Source organism: Perca fluviatilis, chromosome 2 (genome assembly GCF_010015445.1).
Source record: "Perca fluviatilis chromosome 2, GENO_Pfluv_1.0, whole genome shotgun sequence".
Lineage (NCBI taxonomy): Eukaryota > Metazoa > Chordata > Actinopteri > Perciformes > Percidae > Perca > Perca fluviatilis.
Window position 1 is genome coordinate 25,803,805 of NC_053113.1, and position 19,794 is coordinate 25,823,598.

Sequence of the window (19,794 nt, forward strand, 5' to 3'; positions counted from 1 at the left end):
ACTCCACAATTCAATTAGTGCTTCTTACTGGCAATGGAGTCAGTGAAGGTCAAGGCCATGCCATAATTATTGAGCACTATGCACCATAACAGCACTGAGGATTATGGAGAGACAAAAAGCTCTCTTTAAAAGGTTAAATATGCCGTCTTTGGTAGTGTTTAATAAGCATGGTAAAAAGAAGGCAGTGTTTGTCCAATTAAGGGACTGTAAAATGTCAGGCACTAAACAAGTGGCAGTGATGGAGATTATTAACGTGGAGTATTGGATCTATGTGAGCTAAAAGTAAAAAATACATTTCTTAAGATGAAAAAAATTGTTTGAGTGTTCTTCGGTACAGAATATTTAGTTTTTGTAAGCAATAATGACTCCGATGACATTCACGCTTTGTGTTTGGTACTAATTAGCAAATGTTAGCATGCTAACATGCTAAACTAACATGGGAGACATCAGCATATTAACATCATCATTGTGAGCATGTTAATACGCTGACTTCAGCATTAAACTCAAAGGGCTGGGTTTAAGTACAGCCTCACAAAGCTGCTAGCATGGCTGTGGACTTAGTCTTGCTTATGTCTTCACGTTGTCTACAGACATGGAGCAGATCAGCATTAAGAAAAATCCAGGTGGTTTTTATGGCTGGAAAATATTTTTCTTTTTTTCCTCTCCCAACCTCTCACTGTAGCTGTATTCGAAACAGTTCCATATCATGGAAATAGTGCGCCATTTTATAGTGGTGTTCGGATTCTCCACGGTTAATTTTATTCACTATATAGTCCACTATAAAATACCCATAATGCACTGCTAATTTGAGTGTACATACGATGTACCTTACATTTTACTCCCGTATACTACAATTCACTGCGTGTTTTCCCGGACAAGAAGAAGAAGCAGAAGTTACCGTGAAAAACTGAAAAGGAAAAATGGACTTTTGTTTCTAAACAGTGGAAATTTAACATGGAACATATATACAACATTTAACTTTCCTCCTGAGGTCTCAGTTTGTTTCAGGGACGTATTAGAAGTATTTTTGTTTCGGTTTGTTTACATGATGCTGGACGCGCCCTCCTCCGTCACACAAACAACGAGTGCATCTCCTGACGCAAGTCACGCAACAATGTGTTTTCAGTGAGTGTCCGAAATCTCGTTTGGCCGTTCCCTATATAGTTCACTATTTAATAAACACTATATAGGGAATAGGGAATAGTGAGTGAGTGAGCTTGTGTCTCTGTGTAAAGTCAGCCAAATACAAAAAATAAAATGTGCCTTTAACTGATGCCGATGTCCTTGGCACTGGCAAATTGACATTTGCAGTTAAATTTTTCTAGACTGGAAGTGTAAAAACAGCACCAGGATGTAATGTTGTTTAGCTGCCAACTTGAAAGTCCCAGAAAAGTCTTTCCAACTTGAAAATGTGAAAAAAGGACTAATGGCAAAAATCCAAGACCTGAATCACCTGTCACTTGTCCATTTGTACAAGTTCCACACACCCTGCTGGAAAGAGACAAGTGACAACAACTTCTTTGTTAGAAGAGGTAATTGGAAGGGAATTAAATGAAGCATCTGATGGCACAAGACAAAAGGATTTGTGGGTGAAGTCGGGTCGAGGTAAAGGTGAGAGCAAGAACTGGATCTGGATTTACAAGACGCAAAGTAATCATGTCTGAGGATTATATGGTCCAGCCTCAAAGGACAATACTGTGATCTCTCTGTCTTACTTTTCTACACCTAAACACACTGAAATTTGATCAACCATTTTCTGGCTAGGAAATGACCTCCGGCAGATCAACATGATGGACACTGAAACCTACTCAATTACTTGTGGACTAAGAAAAAGGACACAGGACTCCACCTTCAGAGATCAGTGGAAACTTGATTCATAATTTATTTGCCACCTGTCAAATCTGTGATCACTTAAGACCACATTGAATGGGAACAGCTATAATGGCTGCTGCCTTTAGAATAAAACAACAATTGGCTATGAGTGAATTATGACTGGTCTGGAAGAGGCGTTAATGGTAAAGATTTCCACAGTTTAAAAGTTCATGAAAAAATTGAAAAGCTATGAATGGCGTGCGGGGAGGAGGGAGGAAAGTAAACAGTGTGATGAATGCTCGCTCTTTGGTGGGCTAAATTTAGCCATGCCTTACACTCCGTCCCACAAGCCTGGCTTATCAGTATCATTTATCAAAATCTGTGACAGGCCGGACATCGCAGCTGCAGTAAAAAGGGCCTTTCTGGCTGCTCAGGAGGCATGAAATCACCTGGTGAAGGTGGGGATAATGCAGATGAATAAACTCTGAGTGGGAATATTCATCTTAGGCAAACATCTGTCTTTAGAGAGAGTGAAAGCGAAAGCTATCGCTGCTGACTCATTCTCTCTTTCAGTCTCTCTCCTCACTGCTTCATCACACATCCACCCTATTTCCTCAGCTCCATTTGTTTTTGCTCATTTTTTTTTTCTTTCCCCATCTGATACAGCCTGGTAATGTGCCTTCATGTTTCAGTAAACACTTACTGGGTATACAATATTCTTCATCCCTTCCACAGAAGTGGGACCAGGGTAAACCTTGGAGACCTTTTTATTATTATTTTGATAACAGTCTTCCTGCTGTAGTTTGTAAGGTCATAACTTGGGAAAGGGGGGTAGTCATCCAACAAGATTCATGATGAGCGATGAGGTGTTTTATGCTCCAACACAAATATTACCCATGATGTGTTAAGTCTGGCAATTACAGGGATGAAAAACACAGACCTGGGATGATTTTGAATGTCAATAGTCAATTAGTTTGTCCTTATTTATTTGCCTTTTACCCAGAATTGTATCCTTAAAAACATAGATACAGTGGAAATATAACACGCACGCACGCACGACACACACACACACACACACACACACACACACACACACACACACACACACTTGCGCGCGCGCACACAAATATTTCATAGAACATTTTGCCCCCAGTGATCTTCATGGCCATGAATAAGCACCACACAAGTGCAATTTATAAAAACAGTAAATGACAAATAGATGACGCAGGCAGAGGACCACCTATGTTGGATGAGAGTGAAACCCTGAATTATTCAGGTGGTCCAAAGCTTGACAGGACCCCAGGACACACAGTGAGTTAGGGGTTAGTAATTTCATAAATAGGTTATATGAAATAACCACATAGGAAAAGCCTATTTTTGTATATTCTTGGTGAGTACTGAGTTTCTCATTTTATTAAGAACTAAATATTGCCGTAACGCAGTTTGCCCGCGTTTTTTTTGACATTGCGATAGAAACGTTATACTGTAGAAAAATATATACAATTTTATATCATTTTGATGATATATATCGTCATATCGCCCAGCCCTACTAGGGATTATGGATAATGTTGTGCTGTTGTCACAGGGCCTGTATTTATAGCTGTGGCACCCCATGATCATGTTGTTAGTGACTTTTGTTTAGAGATACTGGATTAGTCTGAACATGTCTGTGAAGTCGCAGTCACACTTAACTTATCAGCAAAACATTCAGTAGCAATGCATTTCGTTTGTTTTCCTCACGAAATCTGCTCGTGGTCAACACAGCCATGTTTTTATGGTTATGTTAGAGGATATCAGACACGACATGTTTACTTTTTCACATTAACCAAACTCCTCACATTGCCATTGACCATAATCGCCACAGCAATTATGTTTTCTCCAACACATATTGGTCAAAATCATTTAGTAGTATATAAATATAATTTTTCTTAGGTGTACATACTTATTCACAGAGATGATGGGTATACTCTACATTTGTCCCTGATTAGATGCTTTAAAAGACAAAACAGCTTGAGACTAAATGTATATACACAATATATCACATTTACACATATATATATATATATAAACCTATCCAGAATTACGCATGTATACTTATACTATAGCAAGTTATAAATCATCCCTAATCTCTTAGCCTCATCCATCCTGAAGCCCAACAGTGATCTACTGAAACTATTTCAGATGGTCATTTTCTATCATATCAGTGAGACCCCTGACAGTGAAACAGTGAGTGTTTGCTGAAAAAACAACTTAACTGAGAATGACTGATCCTTTTCTATCAGCAGAGTGTGTGTTCAGCCCAGTGGAAAGACTGCCAACACTGAATGAAAATACTCACTGTACACACTGTTGTTTAGATAGGATGGCCCTCCTCCTCCTCTCCTCTGCTCTCCCTGCTTCCCTTTTCTCGTCGCTAGAGGCGATTGAGTGCTCCTAATCAGCAATCATTTGAAAGGTCATGAATGAGACGTCTGGGGGAGTTGGCAGTAAGCTAACACTGATCTGGGACTATCTGAGCTGTAGTCTAACTATTGCGAGGACCATTATTCTGATTCTGACATCATAGTTATTTTACTGTTAACAAAGAATGAGACGATTAATGATTATTAGTAATGTTACACTTTAGTTAATAGTTATTTTACTGTTAATATTGACATTATTAATTATTAGTAATGTTACACTTCATGGTTTTAAATTTGTGTAGTGTAATATAACATTATTAGTTTATAATTTTAGATAGATTGTAGGGTGGATTATGTGTGGCCACGCTAGCGGTTCACTTCTGCTTCCAGTCTTTATGCTGAGATAGGATAACCGCCACCTCGCTGTAGATACATACCAACAAACATAAACCATACAACCACTGTTTAGTTGAGTGTGGATTGGTAGCTGGAGAGATGCCAGTTCACCTCCTGCCAGTTCACCTCCTGGGCACTGCCAGGTGGTCTTGAGCAAGACCCCCCCAACCGCTCACGGCGCTGGTCCAACACTGACAGCCCACTCACTCTGACATCTCTCCATTTGTGCATGAATAGGTCCTGAGCATGTCTGTGTGTATTTCAGGCCTGTGTGTAGTGATTTCTAACAAGAGTGTAAATTGTAATTTCCCCACTGGGGATCAATAAACAGTATAATTATTTATTTATTATTTATTATTTATTATTTATTATCCTATCCTAAGAATCATAAATTAGCACCCCTAGCGGTGGCAGGAAATACAACCCACAGGAGCATTTTTCATTGTCATACCTAAACCAGAGAACGCAACGGTCGTAGTTTTAAACACATCTTTAACGTTGGGAAATTAAGTTTAGAAAAAGCGGTTTAGGTTAAAATCAGTATCAGTTACATTACTTCACGTCCGGGTAAGTATAGTAGTTCCGTTTGTTACTTAAAGTTAATTTGGCGCTCTTATACTTCATCACCTTACTTCCTGCTTTGCTCCCGTCAGAATTACTACGGCCACTAGAGGGCACGTATATGTGATTCGTAATTGCTGCTTGAACAAACGACTTATGAGAACGTTTTCAGGGGAGGACAGTCTTCTTCATATCTATGTATGTTTCATTCAGACCTGAGAGTGGTATTAATCCCCTCATCTAACTTTTCAGCTGCAGCAAAGCTGCTTTGTTTGTTTGATCAAACTAAAACCTTGAAACAATGTTGACACTGCATTTTTCAGAGTGATCTAAACTTGTAAAAAGTGTCTTCATAATCGTGTGCAGAATGGTCTCAGAGCCAGTCTGTGCGCAGAGAGATGCTGGGACAGATGGCTCAAGCCAGTTTTAATCAGGCGTCCTACAGTCTACAACCACAACGTTGTCTCCTTCAGTACAGATTCAACAGTGGCCATCTGATCCCTACAACCACACAGCATCTGCTGAGGCATTCTGGTCAGTGTGTCATTGTGTGTGCGTCTCTCTATATATTTTCATATCCGCTTTGTGTTGCTTATGCATGCGTTTCTATACAATATCGGCAGTATGCCAGTATTTGTGCATACAAGCATTTGTTCCTCCACGCACTCCTAGTTAAAAGTCCTATTGTATCACCAGCAGATTACCACAAAGACATCAACACTTCCAATCAATGGCAGACCAGACAGGTTTAGCAACAGTCAAAATCACAGAGAGAGACAGTGAAGTGAAAGAGCGACACGTGAGTAAGAGCAGGGATATGGAACAAGAGAAAGGTAGCTGAAAGAGAGAGAAAGAGCAGAGGATGAACAAAACTTTAGTGTTTCAGAACAGCAATCACTTAATGAACTTACTACACTATGAACACCACAATACTTCCCAACAGAACAATAAAAATGGTCTTGTCCCCTGCTGATCCCCGAACACACACACACACACACACACACACACACACACACACACACACACACACACACACACACACACACACACACAGACACATTTTCAGCCACCAGTGCGAAAAAAGACCCTCTAATGATCCTCAGTCCTGCTTCTCATTATTCCTGCTTTTTCATGTGGCAAGCCCAGACTGCGCTGCTGCTTAGCAGACAGTCCTTCATATGCTGATGTCATATGGGTCTTGCGATATCTGACACTATATGTGTACTACAGATCACTATTCATACAGATTTTCATGTTCCCCAGAGGATGTATCCCAATGACTTTGGTGATCCTCTTGCTTTTTCTCTGGCACCACCATGATCATGTTGTTAGAGACTTGTGTTTGTGACATTTGTAAAATATCTCAACAAGAAGGTTTCATCTACGGCATCATCAGGTCAAATTTTTAATTTGTCCAATATTGGTTCATGACCAAATATCCAACCAAACCAAACCAACATCAGCCTCAGCTGTGCTTTGTGTTTAGTGCTAATTAGAAAAAACTAATTAACAAAATACTAACATATTAAACTAAGTTGGTGATCATGGTAAACATTACACTTGATAAACATTACCATTTTAGTTTGGTCATTGTTAGCATGTTATGCGAGGGACTGTGTTGGTGGGTGCATGTTGCGTCAGGTATCGGTGAGACATGACAGTAAATTAAAAAAAATACAATCCAGTAAATCCAATTTGAGTAACAGATCGCTGAATCTGAAAGCTAAATGCCAAAACACTGCACAGCGGTTTATTCAGGAATGTGAGCTTGCATGTATTTGATTGGCTAATGAAGCACCTTGCCCAATGATGTTAACAAGTTAACAAGTGACAAGTATGTATATATATTTATATATATACTGTACATATTGAGGGAGAAACAAAAGAGAGACTGGAGAGAAAGAAAATGGAGGATTAAAAGTAAGTTACAGTTAGATATCTAAAAAAAAAGGAGGTTTAATTTACAATAAGTGATGTAAAAAGTGATTTTCTCATTTAAATAAATGTCTGTTAAGTCACTATCTATTGCTGAATGAGGTAACACAATGGTGATTGATCATATGGCCCACTGATGAAAGCCCTTGCATTTGCAGTATTACTAGGTGTCTTTGGCGACATTCGTGGGGAAAATCACAAGCGCTGCACAGTTAGTGGTGTGTTTTCCATTACCCAGCAGTTCTATATATATATATATATATATATATATACATACATACACTGTGTATATATATATATATATATATATATATATATATATAAAATGTATATATTAGTGCTGTCAAACGATTAAAATATTTAATCACGATTAATCGCATTAATGTCATAGTTAACTCGCAATTAATCACACATTTTTTCTATTATACCATATGTCCCTTGATTTATTTTTGTCCCATTATTTGTTCTCATTTTAATGCCCTTATCAACATGGAAAAGTGGATCGGCTCGCTTTGTGCAAATGTTTTTTTATTGAAAACATTTGTTTCACACTAACATTCTCGCTTGGACCCATTTAGCTATGGCTGCAGTAAGTTTGTTCTTAGTTGTGGTATCCATGCGCTTCTGTCTTAAGTCATCCACTGTCACCTGGCTTTGACGAGGAGGCGGAGAATTTGCATCAGCTGTGTGCTTGGCCATCAAGTGGTATTTCAGACTGGACGTGCTGCGATGATAGCTCAGTTCACAACGACATTTTAAAAGTAAACTTTCCATTCAGAATCTTATTGGGATCCATTTCGGCGTCTCGCGCTCGCCATCCACTCAAAACGTAACGTTAGCCTACTACTCTTTTGCCGGCTCGCAAGCCCAAACAAGTGTGCCCGGCGTGCCTGTTGTTTTGTTTCCGGTCTAGCTAGATCCGGTGTGGTGTTGTAGTTGTTCTAACGTTACTAGTTGTTGCAACTGTATGTGAAAAAAACGACAAAGTTTGCTAGGCCAAAAAGAACGTTAATCTTGCAATAAAAAAATTGACACCGTTAAAATGGGTTTGCGTTAACGCCGTTAATAACGCGTTTGACTGACAGCACTGATATATTTATATGTGTGTGTGTGTGTGTGTTACCATTTTTTAAATAAAGCATAGAGCTGTTTCGACAACTTTCTTTGCCAGTCAGTGAGACTGTATTGGAACAGATGCTGATGTCTCACCCTGGCAGCATTGTTTCATTCAAACAGGTCCCCGAATTGCCAGTTTGTTACAGTTACAATTGCAAAGAAGGGCACTTGCAACAGCCACTTCACTGTACTGGCAAGACCCCTGGTGATAGTAAATTTAATACAATCTTAACATTACTCCCTTCATCCTCTCCTGTGGAAAGGTTGCAAATTCTCGATTTTTGCCCTGCAAGACACAGAATCACAGTTTTTCTACGGACACACAAATCATACTCAGTGCATCTGACCTGCTGCTCCAGTTTCCATGAACCTGGTGGCAAACAGAGCCTTTCTCAGCACCCACCATTAGCTTGGAAAGTCAAAGTCATTCTTTGTGTCCCCCAGCTGAAAATCAATGTTTTTTTCTCATTGACAGAAGAAAACATTTTACAGTAGAGGTGAGTGCAAAAATAGTCTGTAAAACCAAAAGCTAAAAGAAAGGAGAAATAAGTCGTGCCATCTTGCTCTGATCTTTTTGTTTCACACTCTAACCCAGCTATACTGTAAAACTATACTGCTAAATATCTAAGAACCTAAACCTTCATGCATATATTAGATCTACCCGTTTCATAAATCAGACAGGTAGATGACATGAAAGAAAGCGAGACAGAAACGGTGATGCAGGAAGGACATAAGAAGCGGAGAGCAAAGAAGCCAGATAAAGCCTGGAGCCCAGCAAGGGCAGCATGGTCGGAAGACACAAGCCCATTAGCATAGTTCATTAATGTTGCGCTCATTCATGCCAATAGAGGAACAGAGAGAGGCTGAGAAAGAGAGGAGAAAGAGACAGTGAGATAATCATTGCTGATTTACACCTGCTGTTAGAAGCCCCATTTTCCATCTGATTAGTCTACTTCAGACATAACCCCCTGAGTACTGATTACATGTTTACAGCACCAGACACCTGCACAACAAGCAGCAACTACAACCCTGCCTACCATCCTTGCATGAAGAGTTCTTGATTTGAGACTGTTTGGTGTTTCCGACAAGGCGAGAACACTGCCCTCAACACTGGTGGCTGACAGCTCCGAGAAGAACAAGCTGGAGTGTCGTGCCATATGGCATCACTGCTGAGTACAACGATCTTTCTGTTTAGCTTTGAAGCTTTGACTGTAGATTGATATGAATATGCTAAAAGATTGTGTGCCAAGCGCTTGACCCAGGATTTCAAGCTGCATATACAAAAAGAGGGCCGACTCCAGTCAAGCTGGTGGTATTACATCAGATGCAGCTCATGTTTTCTAATAGGCAGTTCCTCTATAAAAGATGGGTTCATGGTAGGTGAGGGTCAGTGTGTGATTAGTCAGCAAATGCAACATAATGGTTAAAATGTTTTAAGACTAGGGCAGTGGCGGCTGGGGGATGTGTCAGACGTCAGTCATAAACAGTGAGATTAAATGCACTGCCATTGTCTACGTCTGAAATGTGTTGTTACTAGATCTGAATGTATTGTGTGTTTTTAGCCATGCTAGTATAGTTCTATAGATGGTAATGTCAGTCTGTCCACCACTTTGATCCAAACTATCTCAACAACCACTGTTGGATGGATTGCCTTGGATTTGGTACATACGTTCATGTTGCCCTTAGGATGAATTGTTATAATGTTGCTGATCCATTAGTTTTTCATCTATCATCAGGGCAACATTTTCATTTGTCCAATACTGACAAACCCATCAGCTTCAGCAGTGCTTTGTGTTTTGTTAATAAGCAAATGTTAGCATGCTAGCAGGCTAAACTAAGATTATGAACATGGTGAACATCTAGCAGAAATATCATCAATCCACTAAATATCAGCATATTCGCATCATCATTGTGAGCATGTTAGCATGTCAACGTTAGAATTTAGCCTAAAGCACCGCTGTGCCTGCAGCCTAAGCCGCTATTGTGGCGGTACACTGTAAATGTTCAGGGCCAGCCACCTAAAAGAATAAATCTTGTATTATAAATATCAGCATTCATGATGTGTTAGTATAGGCAGATTTTCTTGAAGATGGATTTTTGTTACAGTTATTGCAGCCATAATACACTTGTCCACAAACACCAACATCCAAGCACCTGTGCACACATACACATCCGCATTGTTCTTCTCCCAAAGCACATTTTGACCTACAATTATCTTCTGCCCTACTTCAGTCTGTCCCTGGTGATACTGCTAGAATCATCTCAGTGGATTAGAAACAGGTGTTTCTGATGCCCTTTATTATTTATCACCTCTGTCCTTTAAAGCGCTCCCCTGAAGTTTGATCTGCATGATGCTGCGGTTCATGTTGTTTTTTTCTTACCATTGCTTGCATGTATCATGGTCTTTTCTCGATTTTCCTATCTGACTGCTGGCCCACAAGAATAACACAAAAAGCTGGGGGAAAAAGAACATTGTCATTTCTCCTGAAAGAAAAAACAAATCACCTACAGCAGCACAACCCACAGCACAATATTTCAACCTCTGCTACTGCCATTGTTCCTTACAACAAAACATCCCTTAGTGCTTCTCCACCTTCCCTCTAATATTACATAAAACACACAACGCTCCCTCTCTTTTCAACATCTGTCCCATTCATTTTTCTGAGGTTGTGGCACCTGTTATACAGTACAGGCCGTGCTGCTGAGACATCGGTGCTATTGCTGATGAGGTGTATCTTCAGCCTGACATCCATTAGGGCTTTATGACCAGCTCTCTGCCTCAGCAGTCCCAGTGCATGCATAAGTGTTTGCCTTTTCATTTTCCTCTCTCCCTCTCTCCCGAGTCCCCTCTGGACACCGGCTAGGGGTTCCAATGATAAATTGCTGCAATTAAGTATCGTAATCACCCCAAGACTGGAGGCAGATGTTAGTGGGGTGGAGCAACAAAGTGTGCCCCCATGTGGTGGAGAGGGAAAATGCTTTAGTGATGCAAGGGATGGCTATTATTATTATGATGGGTTTAGTCAATGCAAACTGAGATTTAATGATCCCTATGGAGAGAGAGAGAGAGTGTAATAGAAAATAGTGATACAGGAAAGCAACAAAAATAGAAAAATGAAAAAGCAGAATGAATATAATTTCGCAAATATTTGGGTCAACTGAAAGGTTTTAACAACAAAAAATGTCAATGTGGAGCCAAGCAATAACAGCTGCCAGAGTACCCATTCACTAGATATCAGTCAAATACGTTTCAATGATGTTCAAGGTAATGTTTGGAGAAGGTCGACAACATACAGTATAAATTAAAGGTTGAACAAAAAGACAGCACTATGTATTATACTGAAAACCAAACGGCTATCAAAAAAGTGCAAACGCAAAACATTTGCTACATGACAGGACAATGATTTGTTAATGTGTAAAAATAAATTTGGTGAAGTTAAGGATTAAGTCCTTAATCCTTAAATCTTTTAATGGGGATATTAAAGGATATCCCTGTTAAAGTATCAGATTTACGTTATAGGGTTGAGTTTGAGAGTATTTTTTTATTTTCACATGCAGTAAAAAGTGTTGTAGGCCTCTGATAGCTTGTTTTAAGGCTAGGTTAGGCATTTCTTTATGCATGAATGTTTTTCCTCGCTCCATTACATCATGAATTATGGGCGTGACTTTCAGTTATTCTTCCCTTTTCTTTGAGCTTTTTGGTAAATAGATGACAGGGAAATACAGCCTGCTACACCTTCAACAGGATAAGGTCATAATGATATCGTACTCTATAGGGCTGCTCCCTCTTAGTCGATTAGTCGACTAATCGGTCGTTTTGGTCTTAGTCAACTTAGATTTCTTTAGTCGATTAGTCACGTTTTATGCTTTTTTCATGCTGAAGTGGTTATGTTGTGGTTGTTTGTTCCATCATTTATTTTCTAAAAAACTCTGAAAAAAGGGAAGACACCTGCAGCAGTCGCCTGTTTTGTGAAAGGAGTTACTTGACAGAGCAATTCACGCAAAATAACTTAAGGCTAGGAAAAATAGTATGAATAGTTGACACATTTTGTAGCTCTTCTACAACCATTTCTTACCAAAACACTGCTTGCTGCAGTTATAATATAGTGTTTGGTATACATCTACAACATGGCATTCACAAAAAAGTGGAGTAGTTCTTACAGCTCAGTGAATGTCCGCAGCACAGTAAACAGTGATGACAGCATCTTCAGTCCGATTCTTCGCCTACGTTCCTAAGTTATCAGTTCAGCTTCTTCACCTGAAATACACAAAGATAGCTGAATGGATAAAAGAGCCTATAAAAACACACAAACATGCACACACTATATCAGAGTCAGAAGGTGGGAACAGATGGCTGCCTTTCTTTGAGGTTGTCGCTGTCCAGCAGTTTTCCTCCGCATCATCCGGCAAGTGTTTTGAGATGTAAGCAATTTAAAAGCACAGCAGTGTGTCTTCACCTCTCACACACATTCTCAGATTCTCGCGTGATCTCGCAAGAATCCAGCTGCTGTGCAAGGTAAGTGCTTTGCTGCAGTACAGCCAAAAACACAGGCATTCAAATGCTAATGTTGATTACCTAAACACCTCTAGTCTGGCTCAACGGATGTACATTGTTGGGATTAAGCCTGACATCCGGCGCGTCTCTCAGGTGCCGGATGTTCCTCCCATTGACCATACTCCAATGCTGTGAAGATAGGTCTGGCAATGCAAGACTAAAGCACCAAATGTGTATTTTACCATTTATGTTGTAAAACTGCAGCAAACTGTAGACAAACAGGTACAGAAATTTAATTCAGTTTGTCAGTCAGTATGATTCCAGATTATATGATCACACAGCCCGGTGGTTGTTACAGCGCTGTGATGAGGTCATGGCAAATTGTAATTAGGTTGCAGCACACATTAATGAAGTTATTGGGCATTTTAATGAGGTCAGAGCACACACTAATCATTAGTCATTAGACTAGTGTTGACGCTTAAATTAATCTCATATACACACATACACGCATTAATTGCTTCCTGTAAAATAGTAAGGCCACATCCTGTTGATGATGCTGAAGACAGATGCAAACTTGATTAATTCTCATGAATGCAATTAACAGCAAAGTGTATTAGTTAAATTAGGAAATTACAGGTAACTTAGGTTTCTTGTAATCAGGACCACTATCATTCCCTGACCTTAACAAAGTGTTTATTATTGTATCCATGACAATAAGATCCCTTTCATACCAATGGCTTAATCAGGGTATATCCCAGGTTGACTGTTTGTTTTCGATTTACTCGGGTAAAATGTGAATTGCGCACGACCTGGAGCGCTACTAGCCAGGGTGGGACGAATTATGTGATTGGTTAGACAGTGGGGCAGTCGTAACCGGTCGCTGCACACTTTGAAAAAACAACAAGATAAATTTTGTCTCACTGTGCTTTACGCTGGGTTTTCACCATAGACTGTATAAAACTAGGATTTTTCACAGGCAGCTTCAACAACTGCAGAGCGGCTCAGTTCATTTCCAGTGATGGGAGTAACATGTTACAAAAGTAACGCAATTACAGTAATGTATTCCTTTTTGCTGTAACGCAGTAATATAACGCATTACTATTAAAATGTCGGTAACGTTATACCCGTTACAATCTCAGTAACGCGAGTTACAACGTATTTTAATCCGACATTTAGTGGCGTTTGTTTTTTCAAGAATTCACCAACACCGCGACACATTTCGGCACAGAAACAAAAGTCTGCAAGTGTTATTTCCTGTTGCTGTATTCGGTGGTTGAAATGACTGCAGAGACAGATACATTTGCGACATGGACATTATTTTCAGGAGTTATTGCGCTGCGTTGAAGCGAGCTGTCCCGTCACTGTTCCCGTGGTCAGAGCCAGAACCAGAGATGGCAGGCAGACATCTGTGTCCTGTCAGTGACGACAGCAATGTGACCAAGCAACTGACAGATAACATGTCGGGAAATGGAAAGTGTACTAAGTGACCTGTGCAGTACAGGTGAACTTTCAGAAATGTACTGTATATGAATGGGTCAGGCACACCGTCAATTTGTTAATCTGGGTAGCGCAAATCTCTTCTTTTTTTTTTTTAAATGACTCGTGAACACAACTTTACTTTTAATGAAATAAAACAAAGAGAAATGTTCTCCCCTCATCTTAAAATATAAAAAAATCAATACTAGTAACGAATCAGCTTCCTGGTCCAGCTGCTGCAATAAATATGCAGAGGAAGAAAAATCAGTCTGCACAAAATCATCTGAAGTGGAGTGAAGTGTCAGATGGTTGCATTTATTGTGACCCAGGTGATCTCTGAATTGTCATGACCAGGGATATACCCATGTTGACTGGCTTGGTTTGAATTTTCAAAAGAAGGGTTGACCATTGATCAGACAACCCTAACCCAACCCTGGTCAGCGGTGTGAAAGAGGTATAACCCCCCCCCGGCAGTGAGAGTAATTACATTATAATTACATTATAACACTGTTGACGCGTGCTTATGGCTAGGGTGCGCTATGTGCGCGATAAGTTGAGTAGTCAATTAAACTCTCATTGACATGATGAGTTTGTCTTGAAGAACGTTGCTGGGTCAGAATCTAGTATTAACACCTTATTTATTTCAGTTTAGAGCTTTGTTGCATATTCCTGAAGGAATTTGTGTTCAAATTACCAAACAGCAACTCTGGGGGCAAGTAGTATACCAGTCTGGAAGAAAAACTGTGCACAATGCATAGAGAGTGTGAAAAACAGGAGATTCATGTTTGCCCTGGGGACCTCTGACAGTTTAATCCAACTCTGAGTAGAACAACATGCTTTGAAGCTTTGAGGGGAACATACGTACATGTTACATCATCAGAGTCTCTTCCGCCAAAGAAGCAAAGAGCCTACACTAATGGAAAACACACCCTTTAACATCAGCAATGAAGGTACACAGAGAACAAACTTTTTTTTCCAAAGTATATATGCCTCATTTCCACATAACCAACAATGGATGAAGGTGATACAATGCATCTACACACTCTCAGCAACAAATCACTCCTGTTGCAGCACACCAGTCCTGTAACATACATCTCAGCCTCATTAGACAAGTCAAGAAGCTCACAGATAGAGAGGCCCTGATTGGCCCCTTCAGCCAGTCTCTTCAAGACCATTTACGGCACAGACAAAACAACACAATGTATTGGTATATGCATGCGCACTGCACAGCTAGGAAGGAAATACGAATGAATTTGCCTTATTGATCCCTGCAGAATATTCTTCATTTTGTAGTGTCTTGCTCAAGAACACCTCAGAATAATGGGCCCCCTGGTGAATTTGTTGAATACCGCGTATAATTTGAAGTGCCTCTTTAGGAAAGGTTAAACCTTCAGGTCAGACCTTTGGCCACCAGAAAGTGAATACAACATTGGCATCATCAACCTTTCCTATCACAAACTTGTTAGCGAACAAATGCTTATTTACACATCCAGCAGTTATGGAGCAACAACATAATCATTCATTTGGAGTCGTGTTTCTGACCTACTTGTAAATCCAACATTCACTCTCTTTTAGCTCTGTTTTTAGTTTCCACCAATTTCCTGAGGGAAAAATCTGGCTCTGCTAAATGCTCCACTATGTTCACCAGCCAGTCTCTAACGGTGTCTGCCTGCTGTTTGGTGCGGAGCAGGTAGTGTACAGTGGGTTTGGGATTTTTCTTACTGAAAACAACTGCCTGTTGCAGCCAAAAGCAACTATGAAAGCAGTGAGAGTGAACCAAAACAGTAAACTTGTGGACCGGACAGCTAAACCATAAGCTAAAAGTCACTATAAAGTTCCGTAAAGCCGGGAGGAGCTGCAGATTCAGATGATAATTCTCTGCACATCAAAATGAGCAACTTTCACATTGTCATTTGTTATTATAAAAATGTTGATTATAGCTTACAGCAGGTCTGTAAATGAAACGGTCATCACTTCAGTTGAGCTGCTTAATTGCCAAAATGGAATCTGAAACATACTCTTGGTTAGTACACCAACACAGACGACAACACCTGGCTTACGCTCTATGAAACATTTGGCAGGGTTGTACATATTCGTGTTTTTGTTTTTCTTACATCCCTCTGGAGGCAAAACATCCCAATCCTCAAGTAAGTAAGTAAGTAAGTAAGTAAGTAAGTAAAATTATTCATATAGCGCTCACAAAACAAAATAATCACAGTGCTTACCATAAAACATACAATATCATACATATTAAAACAATGTACAATTAATATCATAAAGTAATACATAAATAAAATAAAAAAATAAAACAAAGTGGGGACTGGTCAACCAAACGCCTGTTTAAAAAAGTAGGTCTTTAAATGATTTTTAAAAAGAGGCATGAACGGATCTATAATCTTTGATTAAAGATTGTAGATTAAACTTGCCCATTACAATGCTTAGATATTACATGCCTTTTACATTACATTACTTTGTTTTGCAGCAAGGCAAATGTTAAGGTTAACGAGCCATTTCACTGTCTGAAGCCGTCTCCCACAATGTTGACGCATGTTCTTATTCATGCCATGAATTTCAGAAATCACAGCTGTGACACCCTCAATCTGTCTCAGGTGTTTTATTGCATTGGCACAACATGACATCTAGACCATGCTGAGAAGAAACGGAATTGCAAATTACACTTAGCATTTGCTTTAACATGCCTGGAGAACTGTATAGGTGGGATTGCCACATGGGACGTCTACGGTAAATGTTAATTACAAAGTGATTATAGTTGACTTTGTTGTGATTGATAACTTATTTCACACACTCAGAAATGATCTTAGGAATATAAAGAATATTTTTCATACTGTCAGAAAACTAAGGTTTATTTCAAAGAGATCTTTCAGACGATTCTGAGGAGGACGAAGGAGAGGGTTTGAGGTTAGTGGGGCCAGGGGGGCATTGTGACTTCAGTGAAAATGGCGCGGAAAAATCAGGATGGCAACTCGGCGTCACAGAATCAGCCTTGCAGCCCTTCTGGCAGTTTTTGTGTTAGTTGGATTTCAGTATGGTGCCAGGTCTCTCCACAGTACCTGCCAAAATCAGTCTCTTCTCTTCTGTTTCATTTATCTTCCTGTATTAAAGTGATTCTCCTTTTCCCTCCATTATGTTGATTGATTAATTGATTAAACCAAGGAAAACAAGTGGAGAAATTGAGGAAAGGAAATGGGAATACTGTAGTGAATGTGTGTTAAAGTGCCAGCCACTGACCGCACCAGTATGAAGCTCCCCTCTCTTTTGTGTAACCTCTGCTGACTCAACTACTCCATCCCTCCTTGCTGACATTTCCATATGCACCTCCATCTGTGCACTTGTTCATTTCTCACTTCACTTATGTGCTGCATAGTTGCTCTTTTAGTGGCTAATACTTTAAATCAGACATCTCTACACAGAAAGCTGAATATTTACCCACTGTGATACTTGATATTTACACTTCTTTAAACTCTGCATGTGTGCAATAGGGCTGTGCTCGATTGAAGAAATTCTTAGTTGACTAACACTCATTCAATTGTATCGACTAATCGATTAGTTATATTTAATCCACAGTTCTGTAAATCTGAGTTTCTCCGCAAAGAGTCATGCAAAAGCACCATTCTTGTGTTTACCAGAGATTTGCTCGTACGTTTCTTGGAAATAAGTCATTCAGCATGAAAAAAGTATAAAACATGACTAATCGACCAAAGAAATCTAAGTTGACTAAGACCAAAACGACCTATTAGTCGACTAATCGACTAAGAGGGAGCAGACCTAGTGTGCAATATTAAGAAAATAGTTATTACCGTACTTTGTTCACTACTGCTATTTGTATTAATTACTGTGCTTTTAAACCGATCAACAGTGCTTAAAAACTAAAGTTGTGGTCAATTAATGTAGTACGGAAACGGGGAAGCTGTCATTCTATTAATTGTCTTTATAATGTTAAATTAAACTTAAATCAATAACTGATTCATAACTTATCCCACTATTTTATCTAACTAAACTAATGAGTGAAAATACTGTATCTGACTTGAACTGCCATTCTTTTTATAGTTAGTCACTGAGATGCTCTATTAGAGCTCTTTCAGAATAACAAGACTCAGCACCTTGTCAAAGTGTCTCATAGGAGGTCTGACAGCAGAGGCTTGTGAACAATAGAGTGACAGTGATTTTCTCGTCTGACCCATAAATGAGTGACCTTCTGGGCACAAGCCTCTCTTATGAATTACGGCAACCTTAGAGCCTTTAACAGGATTATTAGTGGTAACATGCTAAAATCAGCTCAGTATCTTCTTGATTGTAGTTGAAAGTAAGTGACAAAGTGACTCCAGGAAGGAGCGATGGTGTCAAGCAAGTGAGTCATAGAGGACTAACCTGCACGGGGAGCCTTAGAGCCTGTCAGTTGAGGAACAGTATACTAGCAGTGTGTGTTCGTTATCACAAATGTGTGAGGGCCCCTGCTTGTTCTGTAAAAAGCTGCTTGTTGTCACTCCTGAGATTTAGGAGTAGTGGGTACTGTTTCTCACTGTTCCGTACAAGGCTCATTATTGGCTCCAAGCTGCAGAGTGACTGTGGAAGTCTTATCAGAGAGAGGCACCGACTGAAGAGACACGCTGGATACACTGCAGTTGCTTTTCATTACTGCTGTATATGAGAAAACAATGCAAAAGAATAGAGTGATCGCTAGTTGCCAACTCCTACTACCATAAAAAGTATGTGGGAAATAGGTGAAGCAAAACAATATCAATCAAAAAAAGAAGTGATAGTTCCCCCCATTTTCACTTTCATCTATATATTTATGGCTATTTAAGACCACTCTTGCAGGACAGGGCCCCCCTCATATTAATTAAGTATCTATTTATGTTTTTACTGATGCCTCTATGTTTTTAGCTCTTTGATTTTAGGTTGTTGTGTTGTAATTGTGGGAGGTTGTATTGCAAGACAAATTTCCGTGTACACGGACAATAAAGTGTTATCTAATCTAATCTAATAAGCATAACAGTTAAACATATGTTAAGATTTAAAAAGCAAAAAGGCAAAAACAAACAACGTGACATTAGAGGTCAAAGGACGGTGAGTTCTGAGCGGCACTATATGGTCTGTGATTTCACCTCGGTATGAGAGAACAGCTCCAACAGCCACCAAAAGCCCCGTGGAAAAGCAAAAAAGACAGGGGGTGAAAAGATGACGCCGGAGGGAAGGATAGGTAGAGGGCACGGACAGATGCACTGACATTTCCTACCCATTAACATGGTCCACAGAGTGTGCCTTTGCTCTGCCCACTGCTGCTCCTGGCCAGCGTGTGAAGCGGCGTGGAATATAGACCGGCTGTAAATCGGCACGTGTTAACAGTGCCATTTAAGGCAACGAGACGAGGGGAAAGTTTTTAAAAAGTGTCACCTGGAGCAGGTTTTAGGTCTCGTAAGTGGCACCACATCATGAAGGACGGTACATGCACTTCAATAAATAAAAGCCCTGATCAAATATACATGGCATGTGGCAAATGTATTCATTTACATGCACCAGGAGAGCCAGGAGTGAAGAGTAGTACAAGTGCCGTTCAGTTACTGTACATATTTTGCATTA

The 19,794-nt window shown here is 39.8% G+C and overlaps 1 protein-coding gene across 3 annotated transcripts in view; it reads right to left on the minus strand.

Annotated features, from left to right (window-relative positions):
* The window catches only part of LOC120546637 (SPHK1 interactor, AKAP domain containing), a 133,250-nt gene that overhangs the window by 47,502 nt on the left and 65,954 nt on the right, over nucleotides 1-19,794 (minus strand). For 2 of the 3 annotated variants that reach the window (XM_039781734.1, XM_039781743.1), the window contains one exon: nucleotides 12,384-12,480. In XM_039781734.1, the coding sequence (XP_039637668.1) occupies nucleotides 12,384-12,427 (44 nt within the window). In that variant the 5' untranslated portion in view covers nucleotides 12,428-12,480. Of the gene's footprint in view, nucleotides 1-10,603; nucleotides 10,672-12,383; nucleotides 12,481-19,794 lie in introns of those variants that run through there. The other variant, XM_039781770.1, reaches the window with a different exon arrangement.